Here is a 12,400-nt window from a genome sequence, read left to right as displayed (position 1 = left end):
CCGATGAAGGAGATGGTTGGACTACGGACTCTGGGTTGGTTGGTTTGTATATGAAAGATGTACTCTGGGGCAAGTTGTTTTCTACCCCTACGAATTAGCTAATCCTGGGAGGGACAGTCCCTCAAGGATCAGCAAGACCCCAGGATATTAAAGCATTAGAAAATAAAGAAACATGATTAATACAGTTGTCATCACCCTGACAAGTTCATTCCTTCCTTTAGGCAAGCTATATGGGAATCAAGGTAGTAGGAGGCTACATAGTATTTAATCAGGATTTTAAAAGGTCCAGTTACTGAATAACTGATGGATGCATCTCTACCAAAGACTATGCCAGGCCAGTGTTCATCACTTTCCCTGGGCACTGTCAGCACTTGTCTCTTCCTCCCCAGAATTATTCTTGCTATGAATCAGTATTAGCTGTACTCTTTGGAAATCCTAGCCAAAAGTAACTAAGAAAGGTACCTGTAAAACTAATGAATGAAGTGTCATCATACTTTTAAGTTAAAGTTTAATCATACTTTTACATTAGGTTAAAACATAACACATATCTGATTCCTATTGCAAACATCTGTGACTTATCACTGGGATTCCAGTGATATATTCCACTTAATGGAGTGACAAGTCCCATGGGATGGCTTTAGAGCCTAACTCAAGCAACCTTAGCCCCTAAAATGTTTTTAGGATTAATAGAAGACTAAAAGCTCTTCCAAATATGGCCAACAAAGTGTTAATCCTATTAAATATTTTTTACACATTGGGATGAGAATAGCAACAGAAGTTATTCTCTCAGTTTTCTGTTTACTCAAAGTGATATGTAGCATAATTTCTCTTGAAATTATATTGAAATATTTATCATTAGTATTTGAAATAAATGAAAATCAATGAAAATCAAAATAACATTTAAAACTTTTATTGATAACATTTTGTTTATGAACTAATCTATTTACATAGCCTTCCAAACTGTATCCTTACAACTTAGAGCCAAGCATTTTTCTCCCTACTAAAACTTGTGCAAAAGGTTTAGCTACATCAGGTACAATTCTAATTTCTGAATCAAGAAAATATTTCTAATGTAATTTACATTAATGTTCTTCAACATTAAATGGAAAACCTCCAATTATTTTTTTCAAATAAAGGCCACAAAAAATTAAATAATTACCATGTACATTATAACTTGTTTATATCAAATTACCAAGAAAAGCATCATGCCAATTGTTAGGATCTCTTCTACTAATAAGGCAAAGAAATAAAGCTGTATATGACAGTCATCAAATAAATACACTCAGGTTTTGTATGATTTGACTTTATTCTTTGTTGTAAAACTGCTTAATTGAAATAAGGATTCTTTATATAAACACCACGTTTTGAAATCATATGGATAATATAGTCATTTTGTAATATTTCATGATGGTAGTGTGGTCTTCATTTATTTTGTTAGAAGTTATTCACAGGTCCTAAATACTAGATGATTGGAATATCACCCTAAGAAAATTATCCTTATTATGTAAATGTCTAATAATTATATGTTAGAAGTTAAAAGATACTCTTTAATCTTGACCGAATATTTAGTGTATTTTGTAATTTTCTATTGGCTTTCTTAATTTTAGCTAACCTAAGAGAATCTAATAATCAATTTTTCTTTTCTAAAACGTAGCAAGCACATAGTTTCTATTTGTGATAAATCGCCACGGTTTTTGTTTTGTTTTGGTTGTCTGTAGAAGGCAAGCATACTCTGATATAAGTAAAGAGGAATGCTTTTAAGTTTCTGCTTTATCTTGTTTTTGGGAACCTATGGATAGGCTTCAAAAAATAACAGAAATTAAAAGGTATGGAGAAAGAATTCTATGAGATAACATTAAAATTAAAATAAAACCAAGCAAAAACCAGCACACCAACACTTAGCATAGATTATTACTAGCTTGTAAAACTCTGATCTGTTATTTGATGTTGATTAAGCTGACAACATGAATATTAGCTGCCTGGTGTACTATAATGGTTGGCGTTTTCAAATTTTAATTAGACTTCACCTACCTGCAGTCAACATTTTTAAGAATTAGTTCATCCTTTGCTTATACCTTAGTCTTAATAATCATTAAACTGTTTTGTGGGTTTTTTTTTTTAATGCTTTTGGCATCATGGAAAATTATAATCTTATTTATTGTTATGTTAAAAACATTTATTGACTTGAATGCAGTGTTTCCTAATAAAATATCTGGAAAACCTGAAAAAAAGTTTAAAGTCATTTCCAACATATGTGACCTTCTGGGTTTTTTCACTGATTTTTGTTTAAATTAAAAACTTGGACCACGTGAAGGTTGTTAAATTTTAGAGGTTTTGAGAAATATAGCTTTACTTTTGAGAGAATTTCCTTAGTAGAAACTATACATTATTTGTGTGTGCATAGTGCCTAGTATGATACACAATATATTTTGATACCTCTAACAACTATAGGTTAACCAATTACAAGATTTAAAGGGACGAACATTTGAGATTTCCTCTCTGGTCCTGTATTTCTCTGATTTAGACATTTGAACAAAATGTGCTTTCTAGCCAGCTTTACTAATTTTACTAAAAATTTACTAATTGCTTAATTTGTTCTGTTTGCAATGATTGTCTCCTTAACAACATTTTTTTACTTTTGAATTCTTTAGGGAACATAGGAACTGTTGGCATAAGCACTTTCTGACCACAAGAAAGGAGGCTGGAAATCTTGTTATTGACACTGGTATCAGAGATGGGGGGGTGAGGGTTCACATGTAAGGGTGGTAGAAATCCTGGCCTGGGTGGCGTAGAATTGTGATCTAAAGGGAAAGCTCCTGACCCACGCCTTTCTAACAGTGCGTGATTTCTCCTGCTCAAGGGACCTGGTGAGATACTCTCCAGCAATTCTTTGGGCCCTGACAACAAGGAAGGAGATGGCGAGAGGATCTTCTTCTTTCCTAGAAGCGCTTTGCCATCTTCTAAAGTCGTAGGGGTAAGGCCAGCCGTGAGCTGGGAATCAGAGCTGTAGTGATTTGCTCCTGAGTTTCTTTTCTGAACTATACTTCTTAAGGTGGAAACAAACATTGTCTGGTTCGAGTCTGGATCTGGGTCAGCAGGGATTTCAAGGCATTGCTGATTTCCTTCTGAAAAAAGTAACTGATGATTTATTTCATCGTATGACATCTTTCTTGAGCTGGCCTGATCAAAGGCTCTCAGCAAATATGCAGTGTCTTTAATATCAATACTTTGGTGCCTAGTGATGAATCGCTTGGAGAGCGCCAGCCCATTGGTTTTGTAGGATAATTCTTCCTCTGGAGTAATATCCTGGAGCTCCTCTTGCAAAGAGGCCACTCTGTTTTGGTGCATTAGTAAGGGGGGACTCTTGATCCAGGTTGGAGCTTGGGGTAGTTTGGCCCCATTAGAGGCCATAGCAGGCTTCCTCATAGGGGAGCCTGGGTCCTGTGTATCATCACTTTTTCCTGAGGGCTCCAAACCTTTAAGGCCAAAAAGTGTCTTTTCAGTTTCAGAAGAATGTGAAAATGGCAATGAAGCTGTTTTTATGTCTATTTCTGAAGGAGTGGCACAGGAGGCTGAGGAGTGACACCCATCTGTATCTACAGGAGGCATATTTAAGTACTGTTTGGTAGTGTGGCGACCACATGGTGATTTCGCTGTCGTTATGATAATGACTTCTTTTCCTTTTGCCTTGCAAGCACTAAGCAGAACTTTCAGGGTTTCTCTATCCTCTGAATTTATAGCATAAACAAGGGCCGAAGAACTAGAATGGTCTTGCAAGCTGAGATCAGCCCCACTCTTTAAGAGCAAGGAAACAACTTCAGGACCAGCTTTTTCTAGGCAAGCGTGCATCAAAGCAGTTTTCCCAGATTTGTCCTGTATGTTGGGGTCAGCATTGTTTTCTAACAGGTATTTAACCATTTTGGCTTTACTGACACTCTGGTGATCAACATGTTTGGTCTTACAAGCGATCATTAAAGGTGTTTCCCCACGGTCATTGCTCTCGTTAATGTAGGCACCACCTTCTAGCAAGAGTCTTGTGAGGCGAAGCCGGCTCTGATGGACTGCTTTGATCAGGGAATTTCCCTCACTTGAAATTTCTAGACCTTCATCCATCTTCAAAAGTCAGAATCAACACCTAGTTATCAAAGAATATGAAGAACAAAAGATTAGCGAGAATCCCAATTTGTATTCATGTTATCATTCATAATTTCTGAAATATGTATGGATAGAGTCACAGAACATAAATGAGATTATATCATTAATAAATTTAGAACAAAATAGTGAATTGCAAAGTAAAAGAAATTCTAGAATAGCAAGAGCCTTTAGGGAATCACAGACTAAAATTTACTTTCAAAGTCTAAATTGAATATTTATGATACAATACCAGCCTAGTGCTTCCCTAAATTCCACATTAATTAAACAACAATCCACTTTCTACTTGTGAAAAATACTTTTAAAATGACACTAAAATGTAGATTTAAGCAAAAATTCTAAAAATCTGTGTAATTGCAACTGAATCAATTAAAAGTATAGCATATTTATGGCAGATTAATCTAAAAAACTTCTGTTAAATTACTTAAATGAGCTCTTGAGTTAAATAATACAACTATTATCTAGATTTTCAATTTGAAGAACATTTCTATGTTTCTTTTATAGGATAAAAAATCACTTGAACTACAAGGCATTAAAATACCTGACACAGTGTGTGGAACTCATACTGAGAGGGGAATGGTGAGCCTGTAATTATGCATTTTCCTTGATTTCAGTATTTAAATCACACACTAGATTATGGATAGGGATAGCCACATACTGTCGGGTTAAATTTTAACAGCAGTACATTTGCTCTGAAAAAGGAGTTTTTGAGCCTAAAAATGTAAATAAGGACATGTACCCTTTGTAGACATTTTATTTTTTATTATTAAAACTAAAAATTATTTATATTTAATTTATTTAAATAATTTAGATTCAAATTCCTTCAAAAGATAATTCCATTAGTTGATAAGAATTATGTCTCTAGGTGTGCTTGGCTGCCTCAGTCAGTAGAGTACACGACTTTTGATCCTGGGCACATGAGTTTGATATCTCATGTCCCTCTATCCCCACTTTGGGTGTACAGCTTATAAAAAAAAAAAAAAAGAAAGAAAAGAATTATGTCTTTATCTAGAGCTGAGGAAACGTTTGTCTTTGAATAGTCCTTAGAGCTGGGGAGAAAAATCAAATGGAGTTTATATAATATTTAAACCTATTCTATTTAATGAGGTAGGTTTTAGAAATCAAGAAGTATTATTTATTCTTCTTATTTACTTTCTTTTAAAGATTTATTTATTCATGAGAGACACAGAGAGGGAGAGAGAGAGAAAAAGAGAGAGAGAGACAGGCAGAGGGAGAAGCAGGCTCCATGCAGGGAGTACGACGTGAGACTCGATCCCGGGTCTCCAGGATCACACCCTGGGCTGCAGGCAGCGCTAAACTGCTGAGCCCCCCGGGCTGTACTACTTTTAAATTAACAATATGGGACATGAATTTTTTAGTAGATAATAAATATAGGGTAGCTCCTGTGGCCCAGCAATTTGGCACCACCTTCGACCTGAGGTGTGATCCTGGAGACCTGGGATAGAATCCCATGTCGGGATGCATGGAGACTGCTTCTCCCTCTGCCTGTGTCTCTGCCTCTCTCTCTCTCTCTGTCATGAATAAATAAATAAAACCTTAAAAAAAAAGATAATAAATATAACAACCTTTTAATGGTCAGGAGATAAAAGGAACAGAAAATGAAGGGGGGAGAAAGAAAGACATGCACACAAAACATAGAATCTGAGTATTAAACAGCTATAAGCTCTTACTACGTCCCAGGCACTGGGCTACCAAGGCACGTGCCCCAGCCCTGAAGAGCTTGCTCAGTTGTTGGAAAGAGATGCCACTCGAGCAGTGGTTATGAGCATACAGGCGGTGGTGGTGCCAGGGCTGAGGGCCTCCCGGGGCCAGCCCTGTGAGTGGGTCTTCAAGACCACCCAAGACTTTGGTAGGCGTTCCCGGTGCAAAACCTACCTAAATACCTGAAATAGCAGTTATTTATCATGAATCGGGCTCTCTTTATGCCGATGTAACCAAACTTTAGAAAAGGATGTAGCAGATGGTTTGGTTAGGGTAAATATGACAGAAGACACACCTGCAATGTTGCCTCTTCCTGAACAATCCCTTGAAACTAAAGGTTTTCTTTTCTTTTTTTTTTTTTTAAGATTTTATTTTTAAGTAATCTCTACACCCAACATGGGGGGCTCCAACTCACAACCCCGAGATCAAGAATCACAGTGTCCACTGATGAGCCAGCCAGGCGGCACCCCCAGAATTTCGTAAGAGATACACATTCATGGGACGCCCGGGTGGCTCAGCAGTTGAGCATCTGCCTTCAGCTCAGGGTGTGATCCCACGGTCCTGGGATCGAGTCCCATGTCGGGCTCCCTGCGTGGAGCCTGCTTCTCCATCTGCCTGTGTCTCTGCTTCTCTCTCTCTCTGTCTCTCATGAATAAATAAATAAAATATATTTTTTAAAAATCTGAAGGAGAAATGACTCCCAGCTTAGAATTCTACATCTAACCAAACCATCAGTCAAGAACCTGAAATACTCTCTCTTTTTTTTTTTAAGATTTTATTTATTTGTTCATGAGAGAGAGAGAGAGGCAGAGATACAGGCAGAGGGAGAAGCAGGCTCCATGCAGGGAGCCCGATGCAGGATTTGTTCCCGGGACTCCAGGATCACTCCCTGGGCCAAAGGCAGGCGCTAAACCGCTGAGCCACCCAGGGATCCCTGAAATACTCTTAAGAATTTACTAAAGGATATAATCTACCAAGATGAAATGGTAGAACAAGAAAGAGGAATTCTTTTTTTTTTTAATTTTTATTTTTTTAAAGATTTTATGTATTACAGGCTCGATCCCGGGACCCCAGGATCACACCCTGGGCCAAAGGTAGGTGCTGAACCACTGAGCTACCCGGGATCCCAGAAAGAGGAAATAAGATAACAGAGGCTTTTGATCATCTTAGAGGAGAAATACAAAATACGCCCAGGAAGATGGTAAAGGGCCAGGAAAATGGATGTGAACAGAACATCATCTCAGAGGTCAAACTGTCATTTTACCGTCTTGTCAACTGAGAGCCAGGTGAGCCTGCCCCCGGGTCTTCTCTCTCCTTGCCTGGTCCTGACCACGTCTCTGCTCCCTTCTCTACGCTCTGCTTTCTGGGGCAGCCAGTGCCACTTATTGTATCTGGGCTCCATCGTTCTGTTTTGACCTGCTGCGAGGCCTGGGGATTAGTCTCTGTGAGCTTTGGAGGAGAAAGACTGGACCTTCATTCCCCCTGCATAGCCAGAACCTGGGCTATGCTGTGACACTGCCAGAAGCTGGTCATGCTGAGCCCCATGTTTCCCAGGACTTCCTCACTCAGAAGGGTCTCTTAAAAATGCTGGGCCAAATTCAGGTCCAGAGATTGTTAAACTCACCTTCTCCTGAGAGCTTTAGTCATATATTGGCAATGCAGACCTTTACTTATTCAATTAATTTTGTACTTGCTACCCAGTTTTCCAAAAATAAACAATTAGTTTACTTTAGGATCATATACAAGTGGGAAACTTAAAAAAAAAAAAAAAGGAATAATTAACACAGAAGTCAAGAGAAAGTTATTTTTTGGTGGGGGTAGTTCAGCAACACACAGTGGCTTTTATTTTAAGGTTCAGGTAATATTCTTTTTTCTTTTTTTTTTTAAGATTTTATTTATTTATTCATGAGAGACACAGGCAGAGGGAGAAGCAGGCTCCATGCAGTGAGCCCGATGTGGGACCCAATCCCAGGACCCCAGGATCATGCCCTGAGCCGAAGGCAGATGCTCAACCGCTGAGCCAGACAGGCATCCCGGTAATATTCTTTATCTAATCTGGATGGTGTGTATACACTTGTCCATTTTATTATTATTATTATTTAAAAGAACATATTTCACATACTCTTCTGTAGGATAGCACTCATCTAATTTTTTGGTAAAATAGAATATAGAAAAGAGCATAGCATTTAGGTTAAGATATGTACCATAATTAAAATTTATTTATTTATTTTTTTTATTTTTTATTTTTTTTCCATAATTAAAATTTAAAAGAGCCACGTTAGTTTGTAACTTTTTACATCATTCAGTTTTGTGGTATTATCAATAGTATTGATGCGTAGACTTCCAAGGAGTTCCAACTAGCAAGCTCCTGAAACGCAGTATTCAGAAGAATATACTTACTCATTCTCTTTTAGCATCACTCATGATGTCAAGCAAAGATCAGTAGATACAGTAGATACATACATAAATACAATGAGAGTGAATGCTGCATTTTTTGTTCCCTGGTGCAACTTTCTATAAAAGCTATTCCAAAGCCAGGCATACCTGCAATTTGAGGCCTTAGGAATTTAGGATTGGTTGACAGCTTGGGTCCCAACAGAAGTCTATTCTGAATGCAAAGCATCTGAAAAGAGCTTGCAGAAGAAATCTTCTAGCATTTTTCATATACTAATGTGCTTAATAAAGCAAAGAGATGTAGAGAAATTAGCTGGAACATAATCAAATAGAGAAACCATTTAGTAACCACAGTTGGAGAAGAGATGCAGTATCAATCATGTAAAACCACCTTTGGCCAAAAGTGGCATTTGAGAAACATATTCAAATGAGGACAAGTTGCCCGATAGCAGATCTCAGGGAGCAGGATCCAAAGCCCCGGGGATCATGACCTGAGCCGAAGGCAGACGTCTGCCTAACTGACTGAGCCACCCAGGCACACCGCCCCCGCCCCACCCCTGCCATCTTCTTGTTGTATTTTTTAAGTCTTATAAGAATCTTTTGGAAAGAAATTCAAATCTTTTCACCTACCCTCATGTAAAGACTTTCTCCACAACACTAAACCTGGACACTTTCTGTCATAACTTTCTCTCACCAAGGTTAGCATCAAAAGGTTCTAGGAAAAGAAGGGGAGCTGGCAATGTACTGCCAGTGTGACTGCTTGAGAGGGGCAGTGGCCCCACTGTGGTCCTACGGAAAGGGAGGGTGCTGTGGCTTCCAGGGCTCTCTGCAGATGCTGGGCAATGGCACCACCAGCCGTCGGCAACTAGTGACTCTCTGTCTCGTGGATGTAGGCATATCTCCTCTAGAGCTCTCTAGAAGACACCAGCCACAACAAAGCCTTACTCTTTGTTCATTTCACAGACTTCTAAAGCCCCTTGCATTGCTCAGTTTTTAAACTGTTCACATTTAATAGAACAGTTCTAAAACTGTTTAAAATTAAAGTTCACAGAGAAAAAAGCTGTCAGATACTTTATCATCCACATGTATACCGATTTGGTTTCCTCGTGTCTCACATTCAGAACCTTATTGGAACAATCTCCTTGTCTTTATGTCTTTAACTCTCAGTTCTTTTATCATAGTCCTCCATTTTCACATCAACAATGGTGAAAATCAAGTTCAATTTCTCTACCTGCGATGAAGATCATTTCTCTAGCCTGCAATTGTCCTAGTTCAGAAATGTTCTTGGTTCTTGTCTCTTCCTGTGAAATATCCTCACCAAGCACCCACTGCCCATAATGTATGAACATTCAGTCAGGCCCTTTGTTACAATATAGCATGTAAGTAATCCCCACATGTGGTTTTCATCTTTCAAATAGGTAAGTTAGTTCAACTGGAGAAAGTTCTAGTCAGACAGACCCACATTTCCATCCTGATTCCCCTACTTACTAGCTGTATACCAGAGTGAAAGCACTTAGCTCTCAGTCTTGAGTTCTTCCTCTGTAGCATGACAAGGATCTGACCTTCATTCAAGGTGGGAGGGGGTAGGGCGAGGCAATGAAATCAGACATCTAGAAAAAGACTTTCCTATTGTTCCTTACTACTTGTTGTAATTTTTTAAAAGATTTTATTTATGTATTCATGAGAGAGAGAGAGAGAGGCAGAGACACAAGCAGAGGGAGAAGCAGGCTCCATGCAGGGAGCCCGACGTGGGACTCGATCCCAGGACTCCAGGATCACGCCCTGGGCTGAAGGCAGGTGCCAAACTGCTGAGCCACCCCGGCTGCCCTCATTGTATTCTCTTTAAAAATTTTATCTCAGAATTTAGTCTTATTTTGATCATGTTTCTAATTCAGTCTATTTAAATAACAGATAAAATATTTAAAATGTAGTTTTTTTAAAAGATCTATAAACCATGCTTTATAAATATAAATGGAATCTATTAAGTGAATATAGAAAAAATAGCCTTAAATGTGTTTTTCTTATAATTTCCAAATACAATAATCTCAGCATATTATAAGATGAATTATTAAGGAGCTGGACAAACTGCTTTTTATTTTGAAATCAGAATGTCTTTAACATTACTATGAGTCATCACGGCATATTTACTATGCTCTTTTAGTGCCTCTCTCTACTCCCATCTAAGATCTCACTGAAATTAATTTAGTTATTTAAAAATCTTTAAAAAACATATATTCTGAAGAACAAAAACTTGGAGGAGAGATGTATTATCAGAGGAGCAACTTCAGACAAGCTCTGGAAACAGTAGAGATGGTGGCGTGGTAAACTGCCTTCCCGCAGCAAAGGCTGCACCACAAAGTCCCCAGCAGGTGGCCCCTTGACAAGGGAACCAGTTCACCCCCAGGAAGGTTGGTACTAGGAGGCCCTGATGACACAGAGAGTGGTAATGAGGCACAGGGCTGAAAATGAGGATGGCTCAAAGCCTGTGGACAAGGCACCTGGACCCCCAGGCACTTTTCCCCACCCCAAGTAGATGACCACTATCCTAGGCCAGAAAGCAAGATTTATTCTTTAAACAGATTGATCAGAAAGGCTGAAAATAGGGGATAAAGTGAGAGTTTACAGGCTGAATGTGGAATTCCAGATCTCTGCCCTGGTAGTGGGAGGCCAGAAGCCAGGCAAAAGCAGCAAAACAGCACTGGCTCTCAGAATTATGAGCCCTATTAAAAATCTCTGTTGATAAATGAAGCAATTCAAGTAACTACATTCGCCCCTCTAGCTAGACACCTACTCTAAATGGAAATAGAAAGTTACCTGAAAATGTTACTCAAAATTTCATGCTTAACGGATTTTCACTCCCTGGATGAGGTTTTTTGTTTTTGTTTTTTTTTTTGTTTTGTTTTTCTTTTTTTGTTTTTGTCAGCCAGCTGTCAGCTCCTACTGAAGGAAATCAAAGCTGTTCAGTTACATAAATACCAATACTTTGTTCCATCCCATTGGGAGTCTAGGTTTTTTTTTTTTTTTTTTTTTTAATTCCTTGTTAAGCTATCCCTATAGGGCCGCCTGGGTGGCTCAGCAGTTCAGCGCTGCCTCCGGCCCAGGGCATGATCCTGGAGTCTGGGATCGAGTCCCGCATCGAGCTCCCTGCATGGAGCCTGCTTCTCCCTCTGCCTGTGTCTCTGCCCCTCTTTTTCTCTCTCATGAATAAATAAAATCTAAAAAACAAAACAAAAAAAAATCTCTATAGTGTTTGGTTAATTACATTTCAGTGATTATGAGTAAAAGTGTCTGGAGTGGATCCCACGCACCGCAGTCCCGTGTGTACAGGCCAAGGCTTGCCCTGCAAGGATGCTGGGGTTGAAAGGGCTGCAGCATCACCCAGTCCAGCCCTCCCCTACCCCACCCGGTCCATGCAGGACAGATGTGGCGGCCGAGGAAGAAAGGGTGGAGCACTCCCAGTCACTCCTCTTACTTGCCTGCTCACCAGGACTTAATTAGATCTTCCTGTGTCCTTTCTCTTAATTTTTCCATGCTTCTTGGATACCAGCTTCCCACAGAGTAGGATTGTGATTTGAGTACCTGATTTGAGTGGCATCAGCCACGGTAGTGCTACATGGGCTGAGGTATTTTAAAAGCCATCTTGGAGATGACAGGCTTGGCCTTCCTTGTGGCTCTTTCTCTTCAAGCACCTTGTTTTCCTTGCATTCAGAGAGAAACGTTATTTTCCTTTGAGATTCTTACTTCAGCTGCAAATCAGATTGGCCCTGTGTGTCAGAGACAGGGGCTCCGTCTCTTCCCAAATTACCAGCCCTGGGGAAGCTGATCCTCTGGGATTCAGTTTCCTCATCCTAAAGTGGGGGTAACAGCCACAGATGACTGAGAATTTGAGAAGATCCTAACATACTTGCTATTTGGGAAGTAAAGACATGTCAGTTTCTCAACATGCATCACTAAATACGGATTCTGGGCTGATGGGGTCTGACAATGGGAGGCCAACGTGCCCACATCAATGGGTTTTCCACTGTCTGTAGGAATAATCACACGGAGAACTTATTAAAAATAAGATTTCAGGGGCATCTGGGTGGCTCAGAGGTTCCACCTCTGAGAAGCATCTGCCTTTGGTTCAGGGCGT

General features: G+C 39.4%; 1 protein-coding gene across 5 annotated transcripts in view; it reads right to left on the bottom strand.

The window, feature by feature from the left end:
- Nucleotides 1-894: 894 nt before the first annotated feature.
- Nucleotides 895-12,400, bottom strand: part of ANKRD34B (ankyrin repeat domain 34B) — a 65,685-nt gene continuing 54,179 nt past the window's right edge. For 3 of the 5 annotated variants that reach the window (XM_072793657.1, XM_072793665.1, XM_072793663.1), the window contains one exon: nucleotides 895-4,135. In XM_072793657.1, the coding sequence (XP_072649758.1) occupies nucleotides 2,569-4,113 (1,545 nt within the window). In that variant the 5' untranslated portion in view covers nucleotides 4,114-4,135 and the 3' untranslated portion in view covers nucleotides 895-2,568. Of the gene's footprint in view, nucleotides 4,136-8,418; nucleotides 11,295-12,400 lie in introns of those variants that run through there. The other 2 variants (XM_072793662.1, XM_072793660.1) reach the window with 2 other exon arrangements.

The sequence above is a fragment of the Canis lupus genome, chromosome 2 (genome assembly GCF_048164855.1).
Source record: "Canis lupus baileyi chromosome 2, mCanLup2.hap1, whole genome shotgun sequence".
NCBI classification, from domain to species: Eukaryota; Metazoa; Chordata; class Mammalia; order Carnivora; family Canidae; genus Canis; species Canis lupus.
The sequence above is the reverse complement of the archived record's forward strand: the minus strand, read 5'-3'. Positions and strand labels throughout refer to the sequence as shown.